Here is an 18904-nt window from a genome sequence, read left to right as displayed (position 1 = left end):
AGCAGTAAAAGCAGAAAAATGTGGCCCAGTGTTCCTACATACATTATGTCAGTTAATTCAGAATACCTCCCTTGACATAGGCACTACTGTTCCCATTTTTCCAACAAGGAAACACATTCAAAGAGATGTAAGTGACTAGCTGTGATAACATGGCTCATCTGTGGCAAAGTCTAGATGTACACTCTGAACTGTCTCATTCTTCCCCTTAGCCATTTGGTCTGAATATAGACTCACTACCATCACCTTGATATTAGCATTTTAAAATCCTGAAATGTGAGTTTTTAAGAGATCTTACTTACTTTCCCATTTATTTCATATCCCATGTATTTCTTTTTTAAGGTATTATACATTCTGGTTATTTCTGCAAACATGAACATACTTGACCAACTCACAATAAATGCTATTCAATTAGATGTGTTTCCTACTTATTATCTTTCTTCTCATTTGCTGATTTGTCCTGGCAAACCTTTACACGTACCACTCCCAGTCTCTCTCCACAGCAGTGCTCTAAGAAGTGATTACCGCGCACGTGACTCAAGAGAACACTGGTCCTTCACTGCACCCTTGGGCACTGATCTGGTTTGGGTGAATACCTGCACCCATGGAGGGGAGCCCCAAGCCTATCTCCTTGGCTGCTGTCTGTATATTCAAGATTTAAGGATAGGAGCAGCTAAGACTACAGGCATTTCTCCTGACAGTATGGGCTGTGCAGCCTGCATGTGAAGCACTGCAAATGTCAAGTCTTCTGACCTTAGTACTTGGTCTGGCTCCAAAATCTTGCATGTCCTAGAAAAGCAGCCTTCAAACTTTTTCTCATGTACTTAAAATAATTTTGAAAAATTATGTACCCTCTTCACACGTTTTTTAATTGACATCTAGAATTTTTAAATATAAATTTAAAGAGTTGCAAAGGGTGTAATTTCTGGTGTGTTGGAAACATTGACATTTAACATAAAACGGTGATATCATCCTTAAGTGGATCCAAGGCAATTTATCATAGCAAAATGATTCCACCATCATCCATTAAAAAACAAAAAAAAAAACCCAAACACCTGTACAACTCCTCTTTCAGAATTTGATGTTATTCTTTTTTGCCTTGAAGTTCTACTTTGATTCTATTTACCCGTCATAAATTAGAATTTTATCCTACTATATTTTAATGCTTGACCAATGTCTGATTGATGATCCTATAATTAACTGTACTAAATATATGAATAAAGTTTTATTTTCTCTGATCATAAGTTTCAACGGGGGGGGGGGAGGAGGAGAGACGAGAGGGAGGGAGAAAATGAATGACTGTATTTCCTTCTGGAATATACATCAACATTGTAAAAGCCACACATGATAAGCCCACAGGTATCATATGCAGCAGTGAAAAAGTGAAAGCTTTTCCTCTAAAGTCAGCAACAAGACAAGGGTGCCCACCTTTACCACTTTTATTCAACACATTACCAGAAGTCCCAGCCAGAACAATTAGGCAAGAAAAATAAAAAGTATCCACACCAGAAAGGAAAAAGTAAAACTGTCTGTTTGTACATGATATTATCTCTTTAATAAATGGTGCTGGGAAAACTGGAGAACCATATGCAGATAGTGTATCTTCGAGCACACACAAAATCAACTAAAAATGGATTAAAGATTTAAACATAAGGCCTAAAACCATAAAGCTCCTGAAAGAAAACATAGGGGAAAATCTCCTTGACATTTGTCTAGGCAATGATTTCTTGGATATTACACTAAAAGCACAAGCTACAGAAGAAAAAATAGCTAAGCAGGACTACATCAAACCGAAAAGTTTCCACACAACAAAGGAAACAATTCACACAGTGTAAAGGCAACCTATGGAGTGAGAGAAAGTATTCCCAAACTCTACTGCTGATCATAAGTGCATATCCAAAACATATAAGGAATTCAACCAATTCAACAGCAAAAAGAAAAAAAAAATTAGAATAGGCAAAGAATAGAAACATTTTTCCCAAGAAGATATACAAGTGGTTAACGGATAAAGAGATGCCCCGTATCAGTCGTCGTGAGGAAAATGCAACTCAAAATCACAATGAGATATCACTTCACACATGTTAAGAATGGTTATTATCTAAATAATAAAAGAAAACAAGGGCTGTTAAGGATGTGGGAAAAACTGGAACCCTAGTAACACTATTGGTATGAACAGAATATGGTTTAGTTGCTATGGAAAACAGTATTGAGGTTTGTCAAAAAATTAAAAGTAGATCTACCAAAAAATCCAGCAATCTCAGTTATGCATATGGACTCAGAGATATTAAATCTGTATCCTGAAGAGGTATCTGTACTCTTTTGTTCAGTGCAGTGTTATTCACAGTGACCAAGATAGGGTATCCATCTATAGAAAGAACATATATATGCAAACAATAGAATATTAACACAGCCTTACAAAAGAAGGAAGTCCTGTCATTTGCAACAGATCTGGAAGACATTAAGTGAAATAAGCCAAAGACAGACAAATATCGCATGATCTCACTTATATACAGAATCTAAAAGTCAAACTCATAACAACAGAGCAGAATGGTGGGTACCAGAGCCTGGGGGTAGAGGAAAAGAAAAGAAATTGATCAAAGAATACAAAATTTCAGTTATAAGAGGCTTAAGTTCTGGAGACCTAGTATACACAAGCACAGCATGGTTACTAATTAATAATAATGGGGTGTATACTTGAAATTTGTTAAGAGTAGATCAAGTGTTCTCACCACACACACTAAAAGATAACTGTGGGAGCTGATGGATATGTTAATTAGTCTGATTGGGGTAATCCTTTCACAGTGCACATACATGAACAAACATCATGTTGTACACCTTATATGCAGTGTCTGTCAAAAATCCCCATCAAAATAAAATTCCTTCTGAATTTAGTGTTTATTACAGTCACTAGTAGTAGTCAGATGATCCAAAATGTGAGAAATGAACATCAATAAATATGAGAAGTAAAATGATTATACATTCATTAATAAAATGGATGGTGCTATTTTTCCAATTATTTCACATATCCATGGGTGACCATAGCTTAATTCTACATTGAAACAACTCAGCATCAATCTTAACCCAAGCTTTTATTCTTTCTGTTGTAAGCCCTAAGAAAATAAGTAGATGTGACATTATTATAGCAAAGTCTACCAACTTGTTTACTTCCTTCCGATTTGAAGGTCCCCAAACAATACAGTGATTGATAAGCAAAAAATATTTTTCAATCGTTCAGCAGCCAAAAACTTGAATAAATCCTTCACCAACTTTGTTGAAAGCAGCAAAATAGAAGACATCTAATTTATAGGAGGATTTATTACATCATTGCCACACTGCTTTCTCAAAACTATCAGGAACATGATAAATTTTCCCTTTGAATGGTGAAGTAGAGGGTTTTTCACTCTAGAACAAATGTCATGGTAAGACCTGAGTTGAGTCAGAAGTGTATTTTTCTTTTGTCAGGTCAAAGGAGGGAGACAGAAAAGAGGGTTGAGAATGAACTTGCATTTAGCAGTCTTCCCTCGAAAGATGGACTTTAGAGAAAAGTACTTCAGAACCAGTACAATTACACACTGTTTCTATTGAAACTACACTGTGCCTTGCACCCCTCTGGAAGTCATCTTGTTTACTCCGGTGGCCCCCCATTCTCAGGGTAGCCAGGAAGCGAGAATCTGGAAGTGATCCTGAATTCCAGCTTCGAGTTAGTACACGGAAGCAGAAGAACTGACCCTTTAAAGTGAATATGTTTTCCAAGGAATTTCTAGAAAATGGGAACTTGGAGCATGAGAATGAGGACTGGATATCCTGCTAATGTGGAGAGGTGCTGGCTCAAGTGTCATCCCCTATCAACCTACTGAAAGACAAAACTTTTAAAATTTCCCAAATAGTAGAGAAAACATTTCAATTCCATTACAGAGCACCAGTGAGTCACATTATGTGAGGCTGGTAACAGCCAGGAGGTATAATATACAGCCTTTGTCTTCCAGGAGCTTCCAATTTATCTGAGCCTCTGCTAAGAAAATTAAATTCAAGTACGAAGAGGATATGTGGGTACTATTACTTTTTTAAGGCCAAACTGGCAGCACATGGAAGTTCCCAGGCTAGGGGCTGAATCAGAACTGCAGCCACCAGCCTACACCACAGCCACGCCAGATCTGAGCCGCATCTGTGACCTAAAACTGCAGCTCGTGGCAACACCAGATCCTTAACCCACTATGTGAGGCCAGGGATCAAACCCGCATCCTCACGGACACTGTGCTGGGTTCTTAACCCTCTGAGCCACAAAGGCAGCTCCGTTGATATGATTTACATAGTTGCTCAGGGAAGTGGAAGGAAGTCAGCTACAGAAGGCATCACTCTAGGAACGAATGGCGTGGAGTCAGAAGTCGCAGACAGCCTGGGGGTCCCCAAGGAACTGCACCAGAGACATTAAATGCAGACACTCCCTAAGACAGAAGGCATGAGCTAACCGAGAGAGGACTACAAAAGCACCTACATACAAAGATGTTTTGTCCCTTCACCTCTTCCCCTCATCGTAACTTCCACCCAACCCCAACCTGGCAGATGGAGCACAAGCAGAACGTGAGGGACAGACAAGAGGACTGTTCCCAGGACAGGTTTCTGGGTGAGCTGGGACGAAGGAAAGGAAGAGCTCACCCTTTAGGAAGGGGTAGGTTTTGATTTAAAGTGCTCTGAAAATGTTAACACCTGAACATGTTTAACACCTGCAAATGAGCAGCAAAGCTACGGTTTCCGCCGAGATCTCCCCGAGAGGCGTGGGAGGGTGATGCCGAGGCACGTCTGAGAGCAGTACTGAGAAGTGAGGTTGTTTGCTTCTTACCCTCTGCCATTTTCATCCCACTCAATAAACTGGTTCCACAGATCCAATAATGAGGACCACTCCAAAACACTGCTCGGGGAAAAAAGCCGCAGATTATACGGGGAAGTTATTTATGAGCTGTAAATCCATCCTGGAGACGCTGACAATGACAGTTACACACGCTTTCTCCCAGGCCCCGTCACTGCTATTTTCCATTAGTGCTCTTCAGTGAGCATCGGGAATCTTAAGCCATCGTATTTTCCCTCTACTTCAGATGCCACTAATTATGAGGATCCGCACATGAGCTTCTTCTGCTTGCACATAAACTCGAGGAATGTAATTTCTGTTTTTGGCCAATGTTCACCTCTTTAGGACTCATTTTCTTCTGCATCAGTACTATGAATTTCAGAGAAATGTTATTTCTGGTGAATTTATATAAGAGAAAAGAATCTCATATTTTTAAAGACAGAAATGGGAACAGAGGAAACTTCTGTGAAGTTTGCATGTTTTCCTTCTGATTCATTAAAAGCAGGCATACTTTTGGATAGATCATTTTAAAATGTAGCCTATTTTCCCTCTCATCAGCAAGAATAGCTGGCTAATGAATTATACTTCAAAACTAATTCTGGCATTACCAGATTAAAATGAAAACTACTGTGTTGTCAAAAAGCAGTTACTTCTCTTATGTGAAATCTGTGTTTAACCTCTTTCAAACACTTGTCCCAACAGCTTGTCATTCTGATAAGCTTTCCATTTGAAGCAGCAATATTCGTTCAATAGTTTGACACATTATTACAATTCTCATTCAGAATTGAAAGTTGCCAGAAATGGGTACTGAAGCCTGCACTTTCATGAGGAAGAAGAATGTTCTATCCCAATAACCATATTTCTCTAACGATGCAACTCATCAGCTTATTGCTCCTTGCCTTTCTATTTTATTACTTTCTAAGGGAGGAACAGAGACCAATTAACCCTCAAATGTCTTTTTATTATTTTCATTAAAGTATAGTTGATTTACAGTGTTGTGTCAATTTCTGCTCTACAGCATAGTGACCCAGTATGAGAAACATCTTTTTTCTCATACTATCTTCCATCATGTTCTATCCCAAGAGAAATGTCTTTAATAACACAGCACTATGGGATGATAAAACTGAGTATAGCAAACAAACAAACAAACAAACCAGTGTTGCTCCTGAGGATCTTTTTTGTGTGCGGTAAGAACATTTTAAAAAATTTTTAAGAGGGTAGATCTCCTGTTAAGAGTACGACACAGTATTATAAATGATAGACACGACGTGGCACAGCAGATCTCTAGAGGTGATTCATCTTGCATGACTGAAACTTTATATTCCTTGAATAGAAACTCCTTAATCTCTCCTCTCCCCAGTTCTTGATTTGCTTTTCTGGCCATACTCGTGGTATATGAGACTTCCAGAGCCAGGGATCCACGGCTGTGACCTGCGCAACAGCTGCAACAATGCCAGATCCTTAACCTGCTACACTCGGCTGGAGATGGAACCTCCACAGCAACCAGAGCCTCTGCAGTCAGATCCTTAATCCACTGTGCTGCAGTGGGAACTCACCTTATTTTTTTTTTTTTAAACAATGAATTCCTTTGCTTTTTTTCCCCAAGAACCAAGGTCTACCTTGTGCTTCCACAGGGTATTATTAGCTCGTGTGTTTTTAGGCACTCAAAAGATGCTCATCATCTGGAGGGAAAGTGCTTTAAGATCACTATGTATCAGGAGACTGGTGACTACAACGCCACCATTACAAGTCTCCCCTATCGCTTTTAGTTTCAATTTGTCATCTGTTTATCCCTCCACTTCCTTTCAGGTTGTATCATTAAGGGCATGGACTACAACTGAAATAATGAAATGTCTCTAAATGGTAAAAAGGTATGAAAGTATAGTGGCAACACTTCTCTACCTCATTCATGAAGAACATAACTTTTCCTGGTTGACTGAGATGACAAAACAATGACATAAAAAAATCATGAGTAATTAAGTTTTCTTCATAACTAAAAATACCATTTATCTACATTCACTTCCTTTTATTAAAAAAGAAAAATTAAACACAAAACTTTAATAGATGATCTCACTACCACTGTTAATAAATCAAACTGGTCTATAAACACTGCTGTTATCAGACCCCAAGGTTCCATATCCTAAGTGATGTACCAATCACACATGCTGTTTTGCACCCAATTGCTGGCAAGAAATCCGAAACTACAGGAATGAAATAGGCAATGGTTAGAAATCATAATTACATTTATTGAAAAAATGAACTAAATAAGGCACTTTAATTAGTATCAGACAGAAGGACGAACTGATCTCCAGCAAAGCACAAACTGTTGAAGCAATAAAATTTAGAAAACGTGTCTGAGACATAATTCACTATGACGATGGAGGAGATCAATCTCTTTCCTCTTGTGCAAGATCAGTTCAAGATAAGAGTAACCACATTGCTGAAAAGCTGCAGTTGTTCAGTATTCAAGACACACACTTTCAAGGTGATCTAGCCCTGGGGTGTAAGGATAAACACAACTCTTTTAGTTCTTTTTAAAAGTCAACTCAATCTTCATGAGGAAACACAACTAAGGTATTTTAGCCAAACCTCTCTGAGGTAAGAGTGATAAAAAGAGTACTGGAGGCTTATGGCAGTATTTTCTAACTCCCAAGTATTTTAATTCATTTCAATTGTCCCTGTATATGGTCCCTACTATAGAATCTCTATGAGGGCATGCAGAGTATACCAGAAATTAAATGAGAAGTATCCTGTGAAAACTTTTACTATTTGTGGGAAAAGCTATTGTTAAAAATAACTATTTATATAAAAATTAACTGATTTGATTGATCAAATATTTAAGTATCAAATAAAAGTCACTGTAGAGATTGTGCTAAGTAAAGAAAAGCCGGATACAAAAGACTGCATATCACATGATTTCATTTACATGAAATGCCCAGAAAAAAATCTGAGCTAGAAAGCATATGAGTGGTTTCTTGGAACTGAGCAAGAGCTGGAATAGACTATAAATGGGAATGAGGGAACTTTTTGAAATGACATATTTTGAAACTAAATTATGATGGTGGCACGAGTGTATAAATACACTAAAAAAAATCTAAATTTTAATAAAAGAATTTTATGCTATATAAATTATACTTCTATAGCAAATAAGGTCATGTACCATATTGATAGAGTAAAAGGCAAATAGCACATGTTCATCTCAATAGATGCAGAGAAAGTATTTGTCAAACTCCAACACACTTCCGTGGAAAAGAAAGCCTCCTCAAACTAGGATTAGACAGGAATTCTCAAACTGATAAGGGGCATCTGTGAAAAAGGCACAGTTAACATCATGCTAATGATGAAGAGACTATGCTTTTCCTCTAAAATCAGGAACACACAGATGTCTATTCGTGACACATCTATTTAGCATTGTACTACAGGGGAATTAGGCAAAAAATAAAAAAAAATTAAAAAGCATTCAGATTGGACAGAAAGAAATAAAATGATCACTTTGTAGATGACATGACTTTATATACAGAAAAGTCTAAGAAATCCAGCAAAGAAAAACCTAATAGAATAAACAGGTTCAGCAAGGGTACAGTATATGGGATTAATAAAAAATCAAATGTATTTCCATACACTTGCAATGAATAATCCAAACATTAATTTAAAAGAACTCCATTTATAACAGGATCAAAAACAATACTAGAAATAAATTTAACCAAAGAAGTACAAAACTCGTACTTTGAAAACTACAAAACACTGTTGTAGGAAACCAAAGATCTAGATACATGGAAGGCCATCCCATGTTCCTGGGGAGGAAGACTTTTGCTAAAATGGTAAGACAATCCCCATCAGAATCCTAGCATGTGATCTTTGCAAAACCTTGCAGAATGTGACAAACTGATCCTAAAATTCACATGGAAAATTGAAATAGCCAAAACAATCTTGAAAAAGAATACAGTTGGAAGACTCACCCACCTGAATTTAAAGTTCATACAATACAGTGGTAATCAAGGTAAAGTGGTAGCATCATAAGGACATAGATAAATCAGGGAAATGAAATTGAAAGCCCATAAATAAACCCATTTATCTATGACCAAATGATTTTCCAAAGTGTACCACAAACACTTAATGGACAAGGAATAGTTTCTTCAGTGGTGTTGGAATAACTGGACTGTCACACACCAAAGAAGGAAATTTCATCCTACATCTTACCACGTACAAAAGCTAACTTAAAATGGATCAAAGACCTAAATGTAAGAGCTGAAATTATAAAAGTCTTAGGAGAAAACATAGGGATAAATCTTTGTGACCCTGGATTTGACAGTGAATTCTTAGATATGACACCAAAAGCACAAGCAAACAAACAAAAACCAGATACACTGGACTGGAAGCTGTCAAACTTTGGGCTTCAAGAGACACTATCAATAAAGTGAAAAGCAAATGCACAGAAAATATTTGCAAGTCATATATATTTTTTATATGTAAAAATATTTTATATCATATGAAATCATATGCATATATAATAATCACAAAATATATGCTATAATATATATTCTATAATATATATTTTATAATGTTTTATATAATTTACAATAATTTTATTATATATTTTTATATTGTAAATTTAGACTATACAAATAGCTTTTTCAACTTAACAGCCAAAAAGCAAATAATTAAAATTTAAAAACAGGCAAAAATTTGAATTTCTCTGAAGAAGATATATAAGTGGCCAATACAGCATATGAAAAGATGCTTAACATCATTAGTCATCAGCAAAGTGCAAATCAAAACCACAAGATACCACTTCACTCTTACTAAGATGGCTATATGTTGACATATATTTTTAAAAAGTTAAATAACAAGCATTGGGGAGAATGTGAAGAAATTTAACTCTCAAATATTGCTGGCGGGAAAGTAAAATGGTGCACTCACTTTGGTGGATCGTAAAGAGCGGAACATAGAATACCGATATTTTCTCACATTATCATGCTCCATCACATGTGACCAGACAGACAAAGGTCCCAGGGCTATACAGCAAGATCCCATTGCTTAGCCATTCCAAAGACTATAGTTTGCATTTATTAACCCCAAATCCCCAGTCCCTCCTACTCCCTCCCCCCGCCCCCTTGGCAACCACAAGTCTTTTTCTTTCAGCAATTCTACCCCTAGTTACATACCCAAAAGAACCAAAAATAGGTTCTTAGATAGGTATTTCTTTGTATACCAGCTTTAACTGCAGCACTACTCGCAGCAGCCAAAACGCTGAAACAATCCAAGTGTTACCACCCTAGATGAATCAACAAAATGTGGTACATACAGAAAATGGAATATCACTCAGTCATACAAAGGAATGAAGTCCTCAACCACGCCAAAGGATGGAATTTCTTTTTGAGGTGCTAGGTATGTTCTATAATTGATGATGACTGCACATCACTGTGAATACAATAAAACAGTTAATTTTTTAAAACAAATCTCTCCCTTGACTCCATATTCCCTGACAGAAATGGCCCCTATTCCTTCTCACAGCCTCCTCTTAAAGAGGTTTTAACCTCTTAAAAGAGCTATTTATCCTCCTCATTTTCACTTCACTGTCTCACTGTAAATCAATTCTATTTGGCTGCAGGGGTAAACACTACACCCTTAAATATGTGCTGTGACCAAGGCATACATGTGAGTTCAGGCAACTGAATTAGTGATTTCTGACTGAGCACCTAGTAGGTACTAGGATATAAGATCCAAGAGGACAAGATCTCTGCCCTTTCCTCACTGGGAAAGAATTAAAAATACATAGATGAGAAGCCCATTAATCTAAAAATTATAAAGTGACGAGCCTGAAAAACGTCTGCTTAGTATTAGGTTATCTGCAGGGAAGGGCTATTCTCAGCAAGTGATGTTTAAGTTTCTCAACACCAAGGATCCAGCTATAAAGAGAAGAGGAAAAGCAACTCGGAGGCAGAGGAAAAAGCAAGTGCAATCCTCAGAGTAGGCTGGTAGTAGATTGGAGGAACTGCATGAGATCCAGGTGAGTGGAACAGGAACTGACAAGAACAGAGGGGCAGGCAAGGCGAGGTCTCAGAGGTAATGAGAGACTGGTCAGGGGGCAGACCTGTAGGGTTCTGTAAGGCAGCATGAGAAGTTTCAGCCTGCTTCTTCTCAATCCCGTAATACTCTGTGCATATCTAATATTTAATCTTTTGTAGCCTGCCCCCCTCCACTGCCTTAGACCGCGCCCATCCTAAACAAAATCAAAGTTTCTTGTTCATCTTGACCTATCTAGTGCCCTGCCAGAATCTCAACAGAGGTCAAAGTTTCCTGAATGAACAATCCATATATCAATACCATACGGCAAAATTCCCAAGATCTATGAAGTAATTCTGAATAAAGTTTAAAGAGAAGAAAAAAATGTGCCCCCCCCCCTTTATTTTAACGTGATCTAAAGGCAGTGTACAAATGAACAGGACACTTTCCTTGAATTCCTTCCGTCAATCTAGTTATTTCTACCAGAGATTAAGATGCTTCCCAACTTTGAATCCATTGAAAAAGAACATCTTTCAAGCTTAAACTCACTCCCAGAATTCAAAACATAAAACTGCCAGCAAAGAACAGCTTCAGTATCTCCAATTATTGCATGGTAGTCAATAACTGGTTCTCCAATGCAAGCCTACTCACTGAAGTATCCCAAGACATCTTGCAGAATAGTGAGTGGCACCTCCCTTATCCCCACCGCAGAGCTAAAACATACAGAAATGGAAGAGCTACAGATTACATTTCTAGTAACCGAAATACAGGATTAAGCATGACCTTTTAAATAACACATAATAACAACACATGCTTTCCTTGCAAATGACTTACAAACATTTAATTGCCTAATAATTAGCTTCATATTTGCATGTTAGATTTTGTTTGTACTACACAGGGATTCTGCTATAGCTCTAATTATGGCATCATTATCCAGAAAGGCACGCACTGATTCTAGCACAGCTGAGACAAAGCTAGCCAAATAACGGTTTCAGAGTGTAAAACCACATACAATTCTGCAAAAAAAAAAAAAAAATAATAATAATAATAATAAAGCATGTTTCTTTGGGAGGGGAGAACAAAAAAAAAAAAAAAAAACCACTTTTTTTTCAACTGGCTTACTGTGGCCTTGAGGCTTCAGCCTGATCTGTCTGTAGTTTTTCTCCTCCTTCCACTTCCATTGTACAGTAAACAATTCGATTGGGAGCGACTGACTTCAAACCTTGCACTTCCATTATGACGATCTAAAGATAAGAAAAATGTTTCACTGATACACAATATTGACAGCATTTAGCAATTGAGACAACAGCATGAACTACAATTAGGAAGACCAATTGAAAAAAATTACCTGGCAATACCAAGAGTATTTTTATCTTGGGGGAAAGGGGAGGGAGTGGAATGGACTGGTTGTTTGGGGTTAACAGATGCAAACTATTGCATTTGGAGTGGGTAAGCAATGAGATTCTGCTGTATAGCCCAAGGAACTATGTCTAATCACTTGTAACGGAAGATGATGAAGGATAATGTGAAAAAAAAAAAGGTATACAAATGCATAACTGGGTCACTTTGCGGTACAGCAGAAATTGACACAACACTGTAAATCAACTATAATAAAATTTTTTTTAAATGGCAAATAAGAGTACTTTATATCCTTTATAATCTGTCTTTATTCAGGGAAAGCACAGAAAATAGCATTTTCAGCAAGTCTGATATCTGAAGATGCATCTGCTGCCAGTTGTTCAAGTCTCTAACATGAGCCACAATGAATTAAGTGGGATACAGACTTAAAAAAATGAATTAAGTGGAATAAAGCCTTAAAAAATTATGCTAAATCTGCAACCGGTAAGGCAGAAATATTAATAAAGATTCAGTCGAGGTGATAAAATACAGGTTGAGTTCCACAAAAAATGACTGGTAGACATTGTCACCATCACACCAATTCACTGATGTTAATACAGGACATCAGGAAAGGAATATATTCACTCATTTTATATGACAATTAGCATTTATAATAGAATGTTCTTTATGACCAAGGTACATTTTATGAAAAAATGGAAAACATAACTTGCCAAAACATAACTTGTCTTCCTACTAACCTGACAAGGGAAAACATTTTTTTCCCCATCCATTAGAAGTATATACTAATTTGATGCCGTCCACCGGAAGTGGGTGGAAAGACTGATAATAAACTTATGTATTTGTAACCCCTGGGAAAAGGGCAACGTACTTTTCAAGTGTGCTTTTTAATCTCTGGCAGCCTTTTAAATGATCTTAAAATATTATAACCTAACATTCTCAGGGGATGTATACATAAAATATGAATACTATTGAATATTATTTACTGCAGTTTTTTAAACAAAACTTGCATCTTAAAATTTCCTAAATTCTCAAAATTAAAAAAAATTCAATGGTATTTTAAAAAGAAATTTTGTTGGAGTATAGTTGACTTAGAAATTTGTGTTAGTCAATGGTATTTTTATATATGCACATTTTTTAATCTCATGTTGTATACATAAAAATTTTAATGTCATTCATGTCATGTAGCCACCAAAACCTTCACTAAAGCCATCATTTATTGGTCTTTTAATACCTTAATAAAACCATTACCCTTTTCAAAGAGTTGTGATATGAATCTTGAGGCATAAATCCTCAAAAAACCAACCCATTTTAAAAAGAACTTTTCTTTTCAGCTCTGGTACAATAGCTTTGTTTGTAAATACAAATGCCTACTATTTTTGTTCTGCTTTTTTTTTCTCATAAAAACATATGGAAAACTGGCCACCAAAACATACAGGTGAAATTCAGAACCATTTTCCTCCCTCAACCAAGGCTTCTGTCATTTTTATCACACTGGAATGCATACCAACACATGAAAAAAAAATGAGGACTTAACTGAAAAGAGACTATGAGAATTAGCAGAGAATAGATAATAGTTGTATCTTCCACAGCTGCCCTAATACTCAAGAAGTTGAGGTGACGTACTGAACATGAAAGGGAATTGTGTACATAAGATAAATCAAAGCATCCTGACAGCACTGGTTCATCTATGGGAATATGACTGTTTGCACTGCATCTCTCTCTGTGGTGTGTTTAATAGCCAAAGTACAAGAGAGAAGAAAGGAAGCATCTGCTTAGCACTATTTCTGTCACCTCTACTACAAGCTACTATAAACAGGACCTCCGAAAACAGATGACTTGCCAAACAGTTTTTTGCTCCTGAAAACAATACTTCCATCTGTGTCGGGAATATTCTATCCTGCAGAATTGCCACTTTCAAAAGATGTAACTTCTGTTATGAATCCATACATATCCGTCAACAAAGCAGAATTCTACAGATCTCCCTTCCCAAAGGAATTAGACAAGCACAGTCAGTCTCAATCATTGATGATAATGACAGCTAAGAACTCCATGGACTATCACCTAATTTTAGGTAACGGTTTCAACCAATTCCCAGCAAAATCTGATAACGACACGACAGAAAGTATAACAGATTTGCATTTCATCTTTTCTTCCTAGATCTTTATCCGCCTGAGGTAACAAGGATGAAACAGACAACGTTATTCTGGATGCATAAAGGGAAGCATGTACAAAATAGGAACTTAGACAACATGCCTCTGAATGTGCACCATCCGCCCACAGAGTTCCGTGGCACCCAGGCATGGGGAAAAATTATAGGGAACAGGGGACCCCATACGTACCTGCAGACACAGAGGAGGTTATGGGGTCTGCTAGCTCAATACCAACAAAAAGGCTCAGGGTGAAAATCCTTACACTATTCCCCTTACAACGTAACAAACTCAGAACTTCACAGATGAACATTTTCTAACCATACCTGAATATTTATCATACCACTGTATGGCTTAGTGTTTGTGAGTTAGCTTATCTCTTGCTTGTTAATTCTATTGGAAAGCTTCGTGAATGAAGCGATCTAAAAGTAATCTTGTGAGACTAATTGCTGCTTTTTGATGCCATCCAAGTCCCTAATTCAATAAATATCAAGTTAGCTGAGTGCCAGGCACTGCTTTAGGCTCTTCGGATGGATACCTCAGTAAAGAAGAAAGATCTTAACTTCCAATAGCTTACAATCTAGCAAAGAAAGTCAGACAAGGAATAACAGAAATAATAAATAATTGAATGTTAGGTGGCAAGAGCTGTGGCAAAAATTGAGCTTGGTGAGGGAATGGGGTGTGGTGGGAGAAGGGAGGGGTGGACAGCAATTGTTTTGAAATGATAAAATTTGAGAGGTTTTTCACATGTGCACTTCCTCCTTAGACTCAGTTCAGATCTTAGGAAAACACTCCTTCTCCACTGGACCAACTCTAAGCCTGACTGATGACATGTGAAACCTCTCAACTGGATTAACTGCTTGCCTTTCAGTTTTCTTAGGCTAAAATCTGGGGCCTGAGGAGCAAGTCTTAGCGAATGGGCTAAGGGTAATGATTCTGCTTGGCTGGGCTGCTGTCAGAGGACTTGGGGCTGGAAGAGGCACTGAGTCCTTTCCATCAGGTGCCCCCCACACAAGCATCGTGGAGTTTGCCCTGAAAGTGATTTCTTTTTGTTGTTAGACACTTCTTGTTGTTACAACTTCTACTTATAATACCGCGGGCACCACAGGACAGATTAGTATTCTGCCATGATAGGAAAATATCTATATAGACATAGTAACAGAGGACATCAAAACAATTATATAAATATAGACGCTTCTCAGACCATGGCAAAATGAAGCTTTAACTCCTATTATCCTAACACCATTTTATTGTTAACTGAGCAGCCTTGTTTAATATACTGGCAATAAAGTACAGAACAACAATTCATTGTTCCACAGAAAAACTGACTCATGAGCATAATTTTATTTTCAAAAGGGAAAAGAGAATTCATAAAAACCAATTATTTGCAGTGGTGTAAGAGTTTTAAGTAGCAGTAAAAAAAAAAAAAGTGTTTTGAACTGTTTCGGTTCTGCATGTTGATACAGATAATAGTAAGTTTAAGCATTACAAAAAGCATTTGCTTTCCAAATTAGTTTTATCATTAATGAATTTAACCATCAAACTCTTGTAAGAAAAAGTTATACTAATTAAATAATTGATTTTGTTTCTACAAAACCTTAAGAAAAAAAGAGTTAGCACTTCGCATTTCAGTCCAGAGGAAACCTGAGGCAGGAATGATTGGGAAATTCTACACGGAAGGACACTGTCGAGTTTCAAATTAAACATCCTTGGGTTAGGAGCTTAAAAAGATTGAGAAGAAACCTAGGTGCAAAGTCATTAGCTGATCCCAGAACTGAGTTTGGAGTCTGAAGAAAACCTCTTTATTTCTACTCTGGCACAAAATTTAGTCTATCAACCTACAAAGAAATTGTGAGCCTGGAAGTTAAGAAAGAAAGAAAGGCAGGTATCTTATCCTCAAGCTTGAATTTCTCTTAAATCACTTAAGGAAAGAACAGAAGCAGACATTTGCTTTTTCTGCCATAAACAAAGCAAGCCAAGTATAAGAAGTATCAACAAAGAAAGCTAGAACTGTACCTCCCAAGACTCCAGGTACTTCACTTTGTCAATCAGCAAACTCTAAGGCAGTGCTGGGAACCAGCAGAGAGAACACAACATTTTAAGGAAGGAGCTACAAGCGTCCATCTTTGAGAGAGCTATAAATTTAAGCTTGATATTGTGATATACGTGTGGGTGTTGTACATAAACCCACACACACATACGTGGATTAGCCCATTCACAGAAATTACTGGTGAAGAAATGTCATCATGAAAAATATCCACAGGGAGTGGTAAGAGGCAGTTATCAGCATCTTTGGTTTCCAGTGATTTGCATAAAAGGGATGCAACTCTGAAGTCTTAAGGAAGCACAATTTTAAACATACAACATTTGTTCTTATTTTTCCTATAATATTTACTGCACCTATAATGAAACTCAAAGTCCTAGAAAAAAGTCTTTACTTCCCATCACCGTGCATTACAACCGATTTAGGTGATTTGATCCTTGACAGATGATCTCACAGGCGAAGCAGACTAAAAACAAAGCTAACCAAAAGCCTGAAAGGAGTTTCCAAATGATAGTGAACTCAACTCTGTGTTTAAATTCTATTTCCAGCTAAGTGCTTATCTTACCAATAGATAGATTTACACTAGCCTAGCTGGCACCAAGAAAATCTGCCTCCAAATTTCCATTATTTTATTATTTAATCCTCATACTGCTATGTTTAAAGGGCAATTTGCATTAATTTGCATTCACAATCTGGCTGTCCAGCAAACGAAGAAGAATTTAACATCTTCAAAATACATTGCAGTGTTTTAAATTTGCAAAGTTACCACAAAGGTCAGCAGAAATGATCCTGCAACGTCGTTTTCGCTGTCAGAAGTGAACTTCGGGTAAAGTCACTTACCTCTAAGGTGAATGACAGCACCACGTCAGACTTTGACAGCTGAATCTCATTCTCATCTCCTATGTCCAAAAATGCAGAATTCTGTGAACGTTTTAATTTTTGTAACTTAAATTCTGGACCACCTTTTGAAACCGGAAGACTCTCCAAATTGGCCATTAGCAAATTCACTGAAGACCGCAGCTCTTCTATATACATAGTCTCCATTTCTTTTGCTATAAATCTGGGGAATTTTCTTTCCTTGAAAATAATTTCAAAAATAATGTTACACAAGTCATATTTCAATTTTATCATAAAAGATTAAGTGATGTATATACACTTGACTATCTTAGAAATTGTAACACTCAATGTAATGCATTCCCCTGATACTTGACTCTCTAGGCTTTAAAAGCCTCAGGCTTTCACAATTTTGGTTATGTTTAACTGTACCTTACATATCTTATGGATGATCATCATGGTACAAGATGGATTAACACAATACACATTTTCACATTAACTTTATTTTTCATATGATATTTACTTGAAAAACTCAGAATACATATAAAAAATTTTAGTGTACAGATGAATCTTAATGAGCCACTGTTAGCTTTGAAATACTTGGAATAACTCTGTAAGAGAAATGTTCACTATATACTACTCTGATGGCTAAGAAAATATTTTAATAGTACGTCTCTTATGATAGATGTGTAGTACTGGGAGGGTATGCATTCTATAAATAGGCATTCAAATTGAAAAACCTATAATGTTAAATAGCAATAGGACCCTATTTCTAAAATTAGTTAACTTCCATGTAATACAAATGTGCCAAAATCCCTTAGGGCCCAATATTCCCTTTTTAAGTAAAGTTTAGAAAAATTTAAGTTTAAAGCCTAAGACCAATTTATGATAAAAGCTATACATACTAAAGAGCAGTAATATAAATTTAGGAGATTCAGGGTTTTTTTCTGAGTTATATGAGTGTTGCTATCCACTTATTAGATCTCTGTAATCAGATTTTGTTTCTTTCACTCAAATTAAAAGAACATCCCAAATATTGGTACTTAAGATAGTGACACAGCTACTTCTAAACTGCCCTTAGAGAAGTTTATACTCATTTACATTCCCACAAATAGCAAGTGAGGTTTCCTCACATTCTTGGCTCTTTCTTTACCTCTCACAGCCTGGCACTTCTCTCTGAAAGGTGAACGGTATACAGCTTTGTGATAGGAAGTGAGATTTAATGTGATGACAGCTGGACAAAATCGGCTGGGGGATGAGAGCCTAAAGCAGCCACCATTCAAATGACTGCCTAATGCTCCAAAAAACCAATGCCGCCTTCACCACGACTTCCCCTGGCATCCTTCAAAACATAACCTAAGAAACCTGCATCTCCAGGGTGACTGGAACACACCCAGGGTGCGTTCATCAATCTGCCCCTGGTCTGACTCACTGGCACCAGTTCGTTCATGGAATGGAAAGGACCATCTGTCACGGCCTCACCAATGAGTCCCCGAGTTTCGGGCCACCTGTTTTTCTTTTGCCCCAATATAACCTTGGCATATTTCTTTTAAAATAATTTACCTGTGTCAATATTAAAATTGTGCATTTATTATCACAGAGTGATCAAGTAGCTATTCCCATAATTAACCTCCCCGAGGAAGATTCTTAAGTATCCTTTTCACATCCCTC

The 18904-nt window shown here is 37.1% G+C and overlaps 1 protein-coding gene across 30 annotated transcripts in view; it reads right to left on the bottom strand.

Annotated features, from left to right (window-relative positions):
- CADPS2 (calcium dependent secretion activator 2) overlaps positions 1-18904 on the bottom strand; it is a 494741-nt gene that overhangs the window by 276839 nt on the left and 198998 nt on the right. For all 30 annotated transcript variants that reach the window (XM_021078970.1, XM_013985671.2, XM_013985668.2 and 27 more), the window contains exons 5-6: positions 17240-17476; positions 11972-12093 (exon numbers count right to left, since the gene is read on the bottom strand). In XM_021078970.1, the coding sequence (XP_020934629.1) occupies positions 11972-12093; positions 17240-17476 (359 nt within the window). The remainder of the gene's footprint in view (positions 1-11971; positions 12094-17239; positions 17477-18904) is intronic.

The sequence above is a fragment of the Sus scrofa genome, chromosome 18 (genome assembly GCF_000003025.6).
Source record: "Sus scrofa isolate TJ Tabasco breed Duroc chromosome 18, Sscrofa11.1, whole genome shotgun sequence".
NCBI lineage: Eukaryota > Metazoa > Chordata > Mammalia > Artiodactyla > Suidae > Sus > Sus scrofa.
This window is presented reverse-complemented; position numbering and strand designations above follow the sequence as displayed.